Raw genomic sequence first — 13248 nt, 5'->3', positions numbered from 1 at the left:
AAATGGCTATTATACATGCACAAACCCAAAGCAGGCCATTCAACCATCCCTGAAGGATGGAGGGGGAAGAAAAACAAACTGAGAAGGGGAGAATTTACACATGCTCACAGATCCAGTTTAAAAACAACCTCTCAAAATAAGGCACTTCATGATCCTCATAATGTTTTAAGAACATGTGCAATAAGGGAGACAAAAACAAAGCCCTCAATGAACGCTTTCAATAACAAAAAAAAAGTACTAGTCATTTTACATGTGCTCATGGATCAGTACAAGCTTTATAACACCAGGGATTTGAAAAGGGAAACAGTCTTCTACATAAATAGAAGATGACTCCTGAAGATTTCAATTTCCTTTTTATGTTTGATCACACACCTAAAGTATTTTACATTTCCTTGTTCCAATGCAATTTACCTCTCCAAGGCTGCCCTCCTTTTTTCAACAAAATCAGCTGATGATGGATCTTCTTTTCCAACTTTGACTTTGGTCATGCCTTTTTAAAAAAAAAAGTAATACTCCATTTTCATAATTGAAGCACTATGAAAATTAATATGCCCAGGGTTGATACAGATGAAACTCCCCAGTCCAGTCAAGTACAGGAACAATACAACACTTCAATTTTCCCACTATTTTCATATAGCAATTAAGGATTTCCTGCCTGTGCTTAGACACAGGGTATCCAAAGTCACTTGGTCATTTCCCACCCATTTATGGTTAAAAGACAAAAGGCAGAACTATTCTACAGGCCAGTAAAAAAAAATCTTTAAAAAGTTAAAACTTGCCGAGGATAACCACAGATTTGCAGACCCTTCTTTATTTGCTGTTCATTATTTTGGTGGTGGAAAATTCAGCATTAACTCCAGACTAGAAGCAAATTTCCATTGCAGATACTTAAATGCCAAGTGAATAAACCATATCTATATCATATTTAAATGGCAGAGAGAATCTGAACTCTAATCCAGCATAAGCTATGAACCTACACAGCTGAATTTTTCCATTTTCAGTTCTCTACCTTCACCACCCCAAAAAGAGGAAACGATTACTGAAATTGCACTGCATCATTCCTGAAAGAGTTGGAATCAACGATGGAGACCTTCAGGGCACCAACACAAAGCAGTCTGAACCTGTTTAGTTGGTGAGGTGGGAGAGAAAATTATACAGAAAGGCAAGATCAGTTCAAATTTTATGCCACTCAAAAAAAAGTCATAAAGGTGATGCCTTAAGTTTAAAATAAAACATGTTCTCCCAAAAAAAGTCTAAAAATTCATGAAGATATTGTTTGCAAGGATAGATTGAGGGATAACCCAGCACTTTAAAAGCACAAAGCTTCAGCCCCTCCAATCCCATCCTCATATCTGGTCATAAGAAATAGTCAGAGGCCGGCCTGACAAAGGGACCTTATGTGTACCAGTCAGCAGTCTAAAAATGGAGATCAAACTTCCAGAAATGTGTGCCATTTCAAACAAAAAAAAGCAATGTTTTCTGAATGATCAGTTTTTCACAGCATGTAAATGCAGGTGGATCACTTCAGAAAATCCAACAGAAATATGGTTCATCTTAAAAACCCTGGTGGTAACTATTTCTAGCAAGGCTCAAGGAATAGGCAGATCTAAAAAGTGAAGCAGGCTGCCAACTTCTCTACAGCCCTTCCAACCCGCATTGGCTGCTGGTAGATTCCAGTGATATAATTACTCCATGGTGTAGTATACAGAATTTTGAGCCTACTTTCCCCCTTCTTGTGGAGGCTAGTTGGGCTCTGGAAAGTGTTAACCATTTAGAATTGTTTAGATCAAGATCTTTCTCCTCCATCCCTCAGATGCTCACCAAGTTTATAATGGGGAAAGAAGAGGAGGTAAGAGAAAAATTTCAGTCAAAATGGGACAAACATGGGGAGTCATCACCTCTGCAGAAGAATGAGGGAATAGTGACCTCGTTTAACCACATCTCCTCTAGAAAACCAATCTCACCATTGAGAAGACGTGGCATATTGCATAACATCCTGTGACTACAGGGAAACAGTACAAGCCTCACCAAACCTACATTGTAGCCTAAATTAACAGATGAGGCTGTAGAACAGCAATACTGATCTGAAAAAGGTTACTAAAGGCAAAAGGTTGCCACAGGGAAACAATGATGTGGAGATGCCGGTGATGGACTGGGGTTAACAATTGTAAACAATTTTACAACACCAAGTTATAGTCCAACAATTTTATTTTTAATCCCACAAGCTTTCGGGGGCTTCCCCCTTCCTCAGGCGGTGTGGAAATGACAATTTTTAGATGACACCTTTCTGTCTGCTCACTGTGATTGCCTTGGCAATGGACAGTAATCACCAGGCATTGTTATGTGATCTTAAAATGCAAAGGATTCGAAAATGTCATTTCCACACCGCCTGAGGAAGGGGAAAGCCCCCGAAAGCTTGTGGGATTAAAAATAAAATTGTTGGACTATAACTTGGTGTTGTAAAATTGTTTACAACAGGGAAACAATGCCACTCAGATCATCGATATTAATTGCACTTTACCACAATGAACAATTGTTCTTACCTACAAGGCTTTTTTCTGGTGCAGGAGGAACTATGTATCCCACATGCATATACTTCGCAGCTAATTTGCTATGCAGACCCAGAAAGTCACTAAATCTCCTTTTGACTGTAAATTCTTTGCTGTTGAACATAGACAAAGCAGTCTGTATAATGGAAGAAAGATATATCCAGAATTACTCCATCTTACATGCACACTATCAATTGAAAATTTAGTTAGTTGATGCCATATGTTTAATCAGAGATTTGAAAAGCCAATGCCAGATTTTATATGCAAGTCAAGTTTGTCATTTTAATGTTTAAATTTAAACTTCAGCTAGTTCAAAAATGTAAAAAGTATTTTTAGAATATTATTTTTTTCACCTCTGAAATTAGCAGTGTGTCCTGGCTCAGGCTTAATGAAATTTAAATTCTTAGCCCAGCCTCATGCAAACTGCAGGTTAGCATCTTAACTACTTAAAAAAAATACTTGCTAAAAAAAGCACATTAGAATCTACACTTAAGAGGGAACTTTGTTTGCCCCCACACATATTGTATAACATGCAAATCAGCATCTGTTTAACAACAGATGTCTGAAGAAAATGTGCAGCCTAATGCAAGTGAGAAAGTGCAAACAAATATTGTACTAAGCTACAAGATAATTTGGTACAGCTTGCATCTCTTCCCCTCCCCCCTTCAATTACCTGCTAAATATCAACATGTTTTAAAAAGTACAACCTGCATTGTCTGCTAGAATTTTCACATTACATAGCTTTTCATTTAAAGTTCCTCATTGTACACTCCATTTGGTTTCTACCTAAACTTTGAGATCTGTTAGCTCCCAATTTCCATTTTAGAAGAAGCATACCCCATTAAGAATAAATGGAGGTTCCACTATAGTCTGAAAGTGGAAAGCCTCAAAAAAGGTGGGGTGGGGTGGGGTGAGAACTACCATGGAATACTAACCCCATTTAGGTCTAAAAATTGGTATAAAGTCTGCGGCCTGCAGTTTCTGCATGATTTCCGTCCAGATATCAGCTTAATCAGGGCGGAATCGAATGAAATAGCACTAAAGATTGCGGAATTTTAAATGCAAGTAAGTTGCGCCCATAACCACTTCACACTGCAGTTTACGCTTGTTCAAATGTCCATTCGCCTGAAGCAATCCCCACCCACAAAACTGGTCACATCCTCAGGTCAAAATAGTGAGTTTCCACTAATTGCGCCCAGTCGGCGGCGTTTATCACATTGCGCCCAGACGTTCGTGGTCACATGAATCTTGCGTTAATCATCTAGCCTACAGTGACCAGTAGTCAATTAAAGCCACTGACCCAGGTTTGTTTCTCCTGCTGCAATTACTTGTAATTCAGTTTGAATTCAATCAATTTTTCTGTCCTTGGTACACAAGACCTGTGATCAGCTGTTAATTGAAACCACACAGGTGTGTCCTGCTTTGCTGCAGCAATTAGTTAATTGAAGCCACAGGTCCTGCTGATGCAGAAATCAAAGTTGGATAATGGCTCATTTCCTGTCAATCCCAGTCTTATGCTGGAGGACCCCCCCATTGGCCCTGTTTCAGTCACGAGTCCATTATGTTCGGTTGCACCAATTCACGTGAGATTATATGTTCGGGCTTATGCTAATGAGTTTGCACAGAAACTTCACCTCGGCAAAACTGACACCGCATCCAGTGCAATCTGGGTACATTTTGCCAATTACACCCCTAGCAGAAACTCCATATCATTAACCCCTATTACCTTAGTTGATACTCTGTAAGCCATGTAGGCATTCATACCATCACCTAAGAGGCAAAAAAATACAATTTATTTTAGACTCATCATAGTAATGCAATAAAAAAGTAACAGTTCACATTGTGTAACAGCAAATGGCAAGAAAATATGTGGATGACTAGTCATTTGGTGCAGGTTACAAAATAAAATTGATGTGGGAGTGACAAAAAAGTTTGAGGGGGAGAAAGGACAGAAAGAGGTTCAGACAAAGATGGACAGGAGGAAAAACAAAATACACTGCTAAGAAAGCAGGAAAGCTACTCAAAAAAATGTTTTGGGAACAGAAAGGGGTCATTAAGCCCAATAAGCCTATTTCCAGAAAGGAAATGGAGGCAAAAATTAAATAAAATAAATTGAAAAAATCAGACAGAACCAAAGGACAGGAATATACAGAATATAGAAATATTCAGAGGGGAAAGAGGGACAATAGTGCAAGCAGAACTGAAAGTTTTAAGCTTAGAGCAGATATAACATATCAGATGAACTCTTCAAAAGAGAGGCAGGTCTAAAAAGGAACAAGGCAAATGAGATAGCCAAGCATTACTCAAGTTGTAATGGACTATTAAAACTTTATAAAAGAGATGCATTTTCACATAAGGTTAGCTATGTTAAAGCTTTTACTTACCAACTTTTTCAGGGTCAGAAACAGACACATGAATGTCAAACACATCTCCATTTGCTTCTTCCTCAAGCTAGAATAAAAGCCACAAAAATTGGCATCTTGGCCCAAATACTTTCAGAACTGTTAAGCACACAGATCTCCTCTAAATTAAGTGGGAACTTAATTCAGATTTTAAAAAAGTGAATGCTTATGGTTGAAACCATAAAATGTAAAACTATAATTCAGAGTGGCCGGACAGAACAGTAAAATTACACTGATCAGAAAGACACTAGGAGTTTTAAAAATCACAAGAGATAGGTTACATCAAGTAAAAGAGCAAAGAGTAAAATGAAAGTGAACAAAAACAGAACAAAGAATAGAAATTGGTGAGAAGACAAGAAGGGAAAGGACAACATTACAAACTGAAGCTCAAGATGAGCATACAAATATTGTACAATAGTCCATTAAAGCTTATCCAACTGAGCACAGAGATCCATTTAGTGCAGCATTACTTTAACAAGGACTGCAGGTGAGGGGAATGAGTTGAAATGGGCCCTGGATTATACTGATTCAGATTTGGATTCTCCATATACTTCTGGGTCCCTATTTCCCCCCTTATGTCCAGCGATGTGGTCCTGGCCAAGATTAGATTCAAATCTATTGTGTCTCCTCTTCCTTTCAACAAAAAGGTGGCAAGGAAATGTGTCATGAGGTAATGTTATCCCATTTTTCATACAGTAAATGAAAAGCCATTTAAAAATATTAAATTGCAGTGAAATGGGTTGCAACAAAATGCTGTTTGCAGCCAGTATTACAGCTGCATACAAGAGTATAGCCTCGTAAAGCCCTTCCCAACTTGTCTGCATCAGGAAAATGCCAAATCAAACTAATAATTGGTCTAGGAGCATGCCAATGAATGAATTCTGTTGGTTTTAGATATCTTATCAGATTATATTTTGCCCTGGAGTAAAGACAACTCAGTTGTTGGATTACAAACATAAGAAAAATCAAGCGTGAGAAAAAGCTAGCCATTGAACCTTATCCCTCCAGTAAGCTGTATTTGAAAATCTGCTTTTGTTGCCACTATCCAAGTATTTAATCACTTTGTTGTAACCTAAGAAAGTATTGCTGAACTTGATATATTAAAGCAATATTTTAAACACAACAGGTTCTGAATGGAGAGATTAACTGGGTACAGCATTATACATGTAACAATGGGACCAACTACAACTTAACATTTGCCATGGACCAAAATTTTGCAATAGTGCTCTAAAGGCATTGTGCTTAGATGGATATTAAATAGTTAACAGTTTCAACCATCTACTAGAAACCAATTTTAAAAACAACATGAAGCATTGCGCCTTTCACAATCTGCCTTCCTTACCCATAGTTGGCTATTAAGAATGGTACAGGAACTAAGAAAGGAACTCAGGGAAGATTAAGGTTGAGTCCCAGGATATGGCAAAGGTTTTAATTGGCTACTTAGCATCAGTTTTGAAGACAGAAGATCATGCCAAGTTACCAATACATTGTAGGGTTGATACTAAAACTGAAAGTGTCAAAAGTGGATGTGGGTGTAGTCCTAGCCCTAGCTAGAATAAGGAGTCTCAAAACAGTTCAGGCTGCTGGTCCTGACAGCATTCACTCAAGACTACTTAAAGAGATGGGTGCTATGCACAAGCCCTTTGCTAATTTTTAACAGCTCACTGGGGTCTGGTATTATTACCATGGACTGGAGAGTGCCCCACTAATGCCTATATTTAAAAAGGAAAATAAGTCAGAACCAAGAAATTACAGGCTCATTAGTATCACTTCAGTTATTGGCAAGTTGCTGGAAAGGAATCATTATACAGATTATCTCTGATCACCTTGGCAGACAAGGTTTAGAAAATTTTTAACATGGCTTCTGGAAACAGTCCTATCGCGCCAAACTAGTTTAATTTGAGGAAGTCGGCAGTCCAGTCGACATTGCGTATCTTGCTTTTCAAATAGCCTTTGACAAGGTTCTGCACAAAAGGCTACTAAACAAGTTTCAATCCTTTGGGATTGGTGTGCAGATTTTGGGTTGAATTAAGAACTGGATAAAGTATTCTCATAGACAGAAGGTAGTTATTAATGGTAGTGGTTCTGTGTAGGGAATCAGTTACAGTTGGGAGTCCCACAGTGTGTTTAGACCATAGTTCTTCATCTATAACAATGATCTGGATGAAAGCATCAGGGGAACAGTATGCAAGTTTGTGGATGATGCAAAAGATATATACGGGTGTAAGGAACCTAGATATATACACACAATGGCATTTACACACCCTGCAGGGTCACATGCTCAAGACTGCCACCAGAGAAATCAAAAATTTCCAGGTTCCCCTGTCTGTCTGTGTCTGTCTCTCCCTCCCCCCCCTACCCCCATAAATTGGCCTAAGGTTTTTGCCTCTCAGGAGATTGTGTGGCTGATGGTGCATAGAAGTCATGCCATGACAATGTAGAGCAGTCTCAAATGAACCTTATGTTTGTACTTGAGTAGATCCCAACTACTCATCTTAGAACTGCAAGCCCATATTTGACTATCAAAAAGGCACACAAATTTAAAGCTACAAAAAAAAAGTGGAAAAGTGTAGTGTCACTAGAATGTTACCAGGGACGAGACATTTGAGATGGGTACTGGAGAAGTTACGGTGTGTTTTTTTAAATAAAGCCACAAAATTTAAGAAGTGACCGGATGGAGATTTTAGGGTTTGAAGCATTATGATAAAAGACAAAGTGATAGGTGGTTACCAAGACAATAGATGGCCAAATTTAAGATGACTCACAATTAAAGTGGATTTTAGAAAACAAAAAACTTAAGCCTGCAAGATTCTTTTTAAAAGGTAACCAGCTGCTTGAAAAAAATTAAAGGGCATGAGCAGCAAACAAGAGATTGGCATTAAACTAGGTGGCTCAGCTGGAGGGAAAAAAAACAAATGGTGCAAATGGGCTGTTTGTTATAACATGCTAAGATCTAAAATTAAATTTACTATGTTAGTATACTTATAATCAAAACTAATACCTGTTTAAAAGAATTTTATAGATTCTGCTCTGTCAGATGTGGCATATTTCTGATACAGGCAAATTTGACCAAATCCCATTTTTCTGATTTAGGAATGGCTTTACGAGTGATTGCAGGCAACATGTTTTAGGGTCATTTAAAAAAAAAAATCACACACCATCATTGGTGACAAACACAAACTCTTGCTGTTCAAACAGTATTTGTATAGATGCAGAAGCAGGATACAATGTCAATAACTTTAAAACAACATTAGGTCCAATAACTATTTTGACCTTCCATGTATTGGAATTTCACATGCCATTGAAAAAAGGGAACTCAATTATAGCAGGGTAGGGAGTTAAAATATTTGCATGTTACTCCAATGCAAATTGAGTTTAATTTCTCCTCTTCATTCATCTTCCCAGACTGGTCAGTCCCACTACTTTTAGTGACAGGAACTGTTTTTTTCACAGAACAGATGTAAAAATGTAACGAAAATTGGAGTTCACAGCTTCATTGGAATGCAGCAGTTACAAGCATCAGCTGGTCTTAGGACTTCAGCACACACTCAGTACCAAGGAGTGCTGCATTCTCAAACAGGTCTTCCTTAGCTCGAGAAATTAAACTGAAGCCCCACCTGCTCTTTTTGGTGGCCAAAGAACCCATTATACAATTTGAACATGGGCAGGGAGTGCTCATTGAGTTCTGGCCAACATTTTTCTATTGCTCAACATGAAAGCAGATTCATCTCATTGCTGTTTGTGACATCTCGCTGTGCTCAAAATGGTTGCCACATACATCTACACAACAGTAACTGTACTTTGAAGTAATTTACTGTTTATGAAGTGCATTGGCTATTAGAGATATGTTGAGATCCTATATTAGCACAAATTCTCAATGGATACTTGAACCACTTAAAAAACATCATTGATCACAAGAACATTTTGTAGGAGAAGAAAGACCATTTACACATGAAGATAAAAAGTTGACATGAAATTTGATATAATTCTCACCTCCTCCTTGGATCGATCAAACATCACAGGATTAGACATTTTTAGTTCTGCTCGTGGTGCAATGAGTGTTGGAGATACTGGTGTAATAGCTGGAGTAGGTTCTGGAGAAAGTATATGTTCCCTTTCTGGACTGTCAAGAGACACCTCTTCTGTAGCTTCTGAAAAACAAGATAAAAGGGGGAACAGAAGCTTTGTTGCAAGAACCACTTATTACATTCAGAATTACTTTCATATGGATAACCAAATACATTCTATAGCTAATTGCCAACCTTATAACAAGAGTTACTGGAAAACAGAAATGACTATAGCCTTACTGTTTTGTGTGTTATGTTTTGCAAAACATACTAAATCTTTTTTTTAAAAAACTCCAGTTTTGATAGCTAAAAAAAGTTATCCTGGATAGTTATAAAAAGTTATTTTGAAGACAATATGTGCTACTTTTCTTCTGCTACTGTTCTAACCAAAAATCTCAAGTCACAAATGCAACTGCAAACTCTGTAGCTTTAGTTTAGTCAGAACAAAGATTTTGCTTGGGGGTAGAGAGCAGGAAGGTTGAGTCCAAACTCAATTGACTACACGCAGAGCTCCCACAGCATAAAAAATGTGTTCCAAAAGAAAATGTAACAGTTTAAAAAATATGGCCACCATTTACCTATTTACAGATTTTGAACACTCCAACATTGCCAAGTTTAAAATTATATTTTTGCTTTGAGAAGTCAGTTTATAGAGTTGTAAAGCATTAGCTACAATTTTATTTATCCAGAAACATCACATTTTGCCAGCCACTACAGGATAATTGCCCAAGTGTGTAGGTATGCACAGATAACTTGCATATAGAACATGACCAGCCATGTCAATCACAATTGACTGTTTACCACATTTAGTTCCAGCAACACAAACAACCCTTAAAATGTACTTTTCGGAAGCTGAACTATGGTATAATACAAATATGCATTTGGACCCCAAAGCATATAGCATCCAACAGGTAGCTAAGATAATATGCATACGTACTTCAGTTAAGTCTCCTCACACTTTGTATGACCTTAATGCACATCACCTGTTCACCCCATAATGTTCTTTGACATTCCAAAATTATTTTTAAAGAGCTAGAAGGGACAGAAAGGAAGTCAGCCTTCAATTCTGTTGAAGCAGTGAGCTACAGAATTCTGAAGTTTGTTGTACATGTCAACCTTAACCTCAGGGACCAAAATCTGCCATCTAACCCATGAGATCCCAATAATGACATGGTGGGCAATCTCAAACACATTCAATAAACTTCATTACTGTAACTCAATTATTTTCCCTTTCCTCCTCCCTCAAGTTAAGGTCAATTATTATTTCTCAAAGCTACTGCATCTCTACCTCCTCTTTGGCCATGCCTTCCCCAAAAACCTCCCAAGTTCCTTCATTACTGCTGTGTTGCCTCTAAAGAACTCCTTGTCCTGCCAGCTGAGGAGTGCAATATACAGGCAAGTTTGAGAAATTACTTCAGAATTGAGCCTTGCAGCTTAGTGCAAGTTTAACTATAAACAGGGCTTGCCAGTAATATCAACTAGTTTTTTCTCCCCTCTACCCTCCCCCATCTGCTCTGGTTAGTTCCTTCTTCTGCTGCTAATAAAAAGCCAGAGGTACAATGCATTCAGATTTCTACATTGGCCACCTTACCCAAACCATTGTGCTCAACAGACTTCATTACCAAGTAGATCTGAACATGCAACCAAGAATATTTGCTTTGACAGTGGAAATTTATGTTAGTCAGTTAGCAGGATATCATCAGATCATTTATATGCTAGCAAAAGTCTATCTCCATCTAAATTAGTTCTAACTGTGGTCCACTTACATATCCTTCATCACTAAAGTCTTGTTGTAAACAAGAATATCTACTACAGTGAAACCCTGATAAAAGGCATCTGGTTTGCAGGAATTTCATTTTTGCATCAAGAATGCTGTACACTATAGACTTGCAGAAATGGGCCATGTCTCAACTGACTATTACAATGACATTAACTAACAAGGTCTAAAACCCAGGGATTAAACACAAGGCTATACTTAAACTCCATCAAGAATAAATTGGATACACAGGAATTCTGTGCTTAAGAGAATTCGCCCCGATCACAAGATGGCCCTCAAAAGCCAAACATTTTATAACGAGATGCATGTACTATCCCAGAAAAAAAAGTTAACTACAAAAGACAACTGTCCAGTAAATGGGTGCAATTAATGTCAGCAGGATGTACTTCAATTAGAAACTGGTCCTAACTAGAAAATTTTCAGAAGAACTGAAGAGCTTCTTAGGCATTTTGACATGTTCTTAGAAGCAGAAACATTAAGAGCTGGGGCTACAGAATCATTATCATGGCATCTGACGTCTGGTCAACACCTTTAAACTAGCACTTATCAGCACAAAAGTTTTTTGGGGAACTCAAGTTCCTGAAACAGCCATCAAATACACTCAAATGTTGGCCTCAGCTTATTCTGGTACAGAATTGTGAACATTTGCACTTCAGGCATATTTGGTTAACAAATTTGCAGAATATAAAATGTCACTGATCATCACTGCGCAGTGATGCACTTCAATTTATATATGCAGACAAAAAATTAAGCAGAAGTATCTTGCAAATGATGAATTTAAGGTTTCAAAGCTTTGTTACAACTTCAATTTGAGTGTGATACTCAGGACACAATCTGGGTAAAGATTGTACACATTCAACTGATGGGGCCCAACTCAGTTCTCAAAACCAAGCAAGTTTACATTTATAAATACTAATTTCAGCAGTTGTCATTTGATATCCAATGCAGGAAAAGGTACTTTATCCTTAAAAATCACATTTGCAAGTACTCAGTAGCAAGTATACTTGTTTTATTTTGCACAGCAGGCCTTTAACAGTTAACCACAAAAGGACAAAATTGAAACTGAATTAACCAGAATTGTCTTAACCATACTGGAGATAATATGCCAGTAGACCTGCAACTGAAGTCCATAAAAGTATAATAAACTGTAGATGTGCCTCACCAGCAAAAAGGTCTTCATGGTCATCATCCAGCAAAATCTCAGAGTTGGGACCATTAGACTTTACACTTATGTCTTCAGCTGGAAGACTGGCAGGCTCAGGTGAAGATGGGCTGGACTAAAAAAGAAAAACAGCACATCAGCAAGTTTAATCATACTTTAACTAATGGTGAAAACTTGATTAATCAGTGAAACAAAGAAAAACAAAATGTCACCAATATAATGCAGACTTCAGTAAAATGTTAATCTTTCATCAGATAAATGCAAAGGAAATCAGGCTAAGTGATGGTCGCTTATTCTCATTTATGGGTGGTAACGATAGGTAAGGAAACAATAATCACTAACTACTGTTAAGTGCACAACAAAATTTGTGAAGTACTTGAACAGCCTTTACAGACAGACATTTATATAGTTTCACAAGCTTTTTTTTAAAAAAACTACTTTTTCACTAAATATTGGTAAGTTAATATATACAAAGATTGAAATTAGTACATCATGGCTACATTAGAATGTGGGGCCATTCTATATGGAAGAGATTGTTTACATGATAGACAACAATGTGAAACAGATCTGCTTAATCATCAATACAAAGACAAGCTGAAATTACATATTAAAAAGGAATGCTTATATATTTTGGGAACAAAAATTAGTTTAACAAAATATCCACTCCTTTAACAGCATCTCCATTTCTCTACATCCTATTCGTCACAAAACATTATCTCCAGTAAACTGATCCAATGACCAAGCACTAGCTACATATTGCATAAAGTGTCAGAAACCCACTCTGGGCTACTTACTTACCATTCCATAAATAACATGCTTTAAAAACTGTTAGAATGAAAACTATGCTGAGTTAGCCTTTAAACTTACCATTGTGATACACCTACATATTACAAAAGAATCAAAGGTCAGTTTGGTCAATCTGTCCCTGCACCAGGAGTATTTTCTTCCCACTCTGCCCTTTCCACAAATTTGCTACAAGGACACAGAGCATAGAAACCTCAATGTACTTTAAAAATGACTTTCACAAGACAAGCACATGACCCTTGCCTAAACAAATCAGGCCAAATAGAAAAAAATGCTCATACTACCCGATCTTTTCTAGAGATATTGCAACATTATAAACAACTTCATTTCAAAGGGAGTTCAAAATAAATTAAAGTTCTCTTCTCGCCATCATGCAGTGTTACTGGAGCAGCTCACTATTGGGAACAATACAACCAGATTTCTCCAGCATCAATACAGTTTACACCACAACTGCAAAATTGGTACAAAGCTTTGCACATATTTTAAG

The 13248-nt window shown here is 37.5% G+C and overlaps 1 protein-coding gene across 1 annotated transcript in view; it reads right to left on the bottom strand.

Moving 5' to 3' along the window:
* The window catches only part of snx2 (sorting nexin 2), a 51557-nt gene that overhangs the window by 31068 nt on the left and 7241 nt on the right, over positions 1-13248 (bottom strand). Inside the window, exons 2-7 of the mRNA XM_067983029.1 lie at positions 11958-12072; positions 8945-9102; positions 4934-5000; positions 4276-4319; positions 2544-2685; positions 412-490 (exon numbers count right to left, since the gene is read on the bottom strand). Of these exons, the coding sequence (XP_067839130.1) occupies positions 412-490; positions 2544-2685; positions 4276-4319; positions 4934-5000; positions 8945-9102; positions 11958-12072 (605 nt within the window). The remainder of the gene's footprint in view (positions 1-411; positions 491-2543; positions 2686-4275; positions 4320-4933; positions 5001-8944; positions 9103-11957; positions 12073-13248) is intronic.

The sequence above is a fragment of the Heptranchias perlo genome, chromosome 4, assembly GCF_035084215.1.
Source record: "Heptranchias perlo isolate sHepPer1 chromosome 4, sHepPer1.hap1, whole genome shotgun sequence".
NCBI classification, from domain to species: domain Eukaryota; kingdom Metazoa; phylum Chordata; class Chondrichthyes; order Hexanchiformes; family Hexanchidae; genus Heptranchias; species Heptranchias perlo.
Note: the sequence above shows the minus strand (reverse complement) of the source record. Positions and strands in the feature narration are given on the sequence as shown.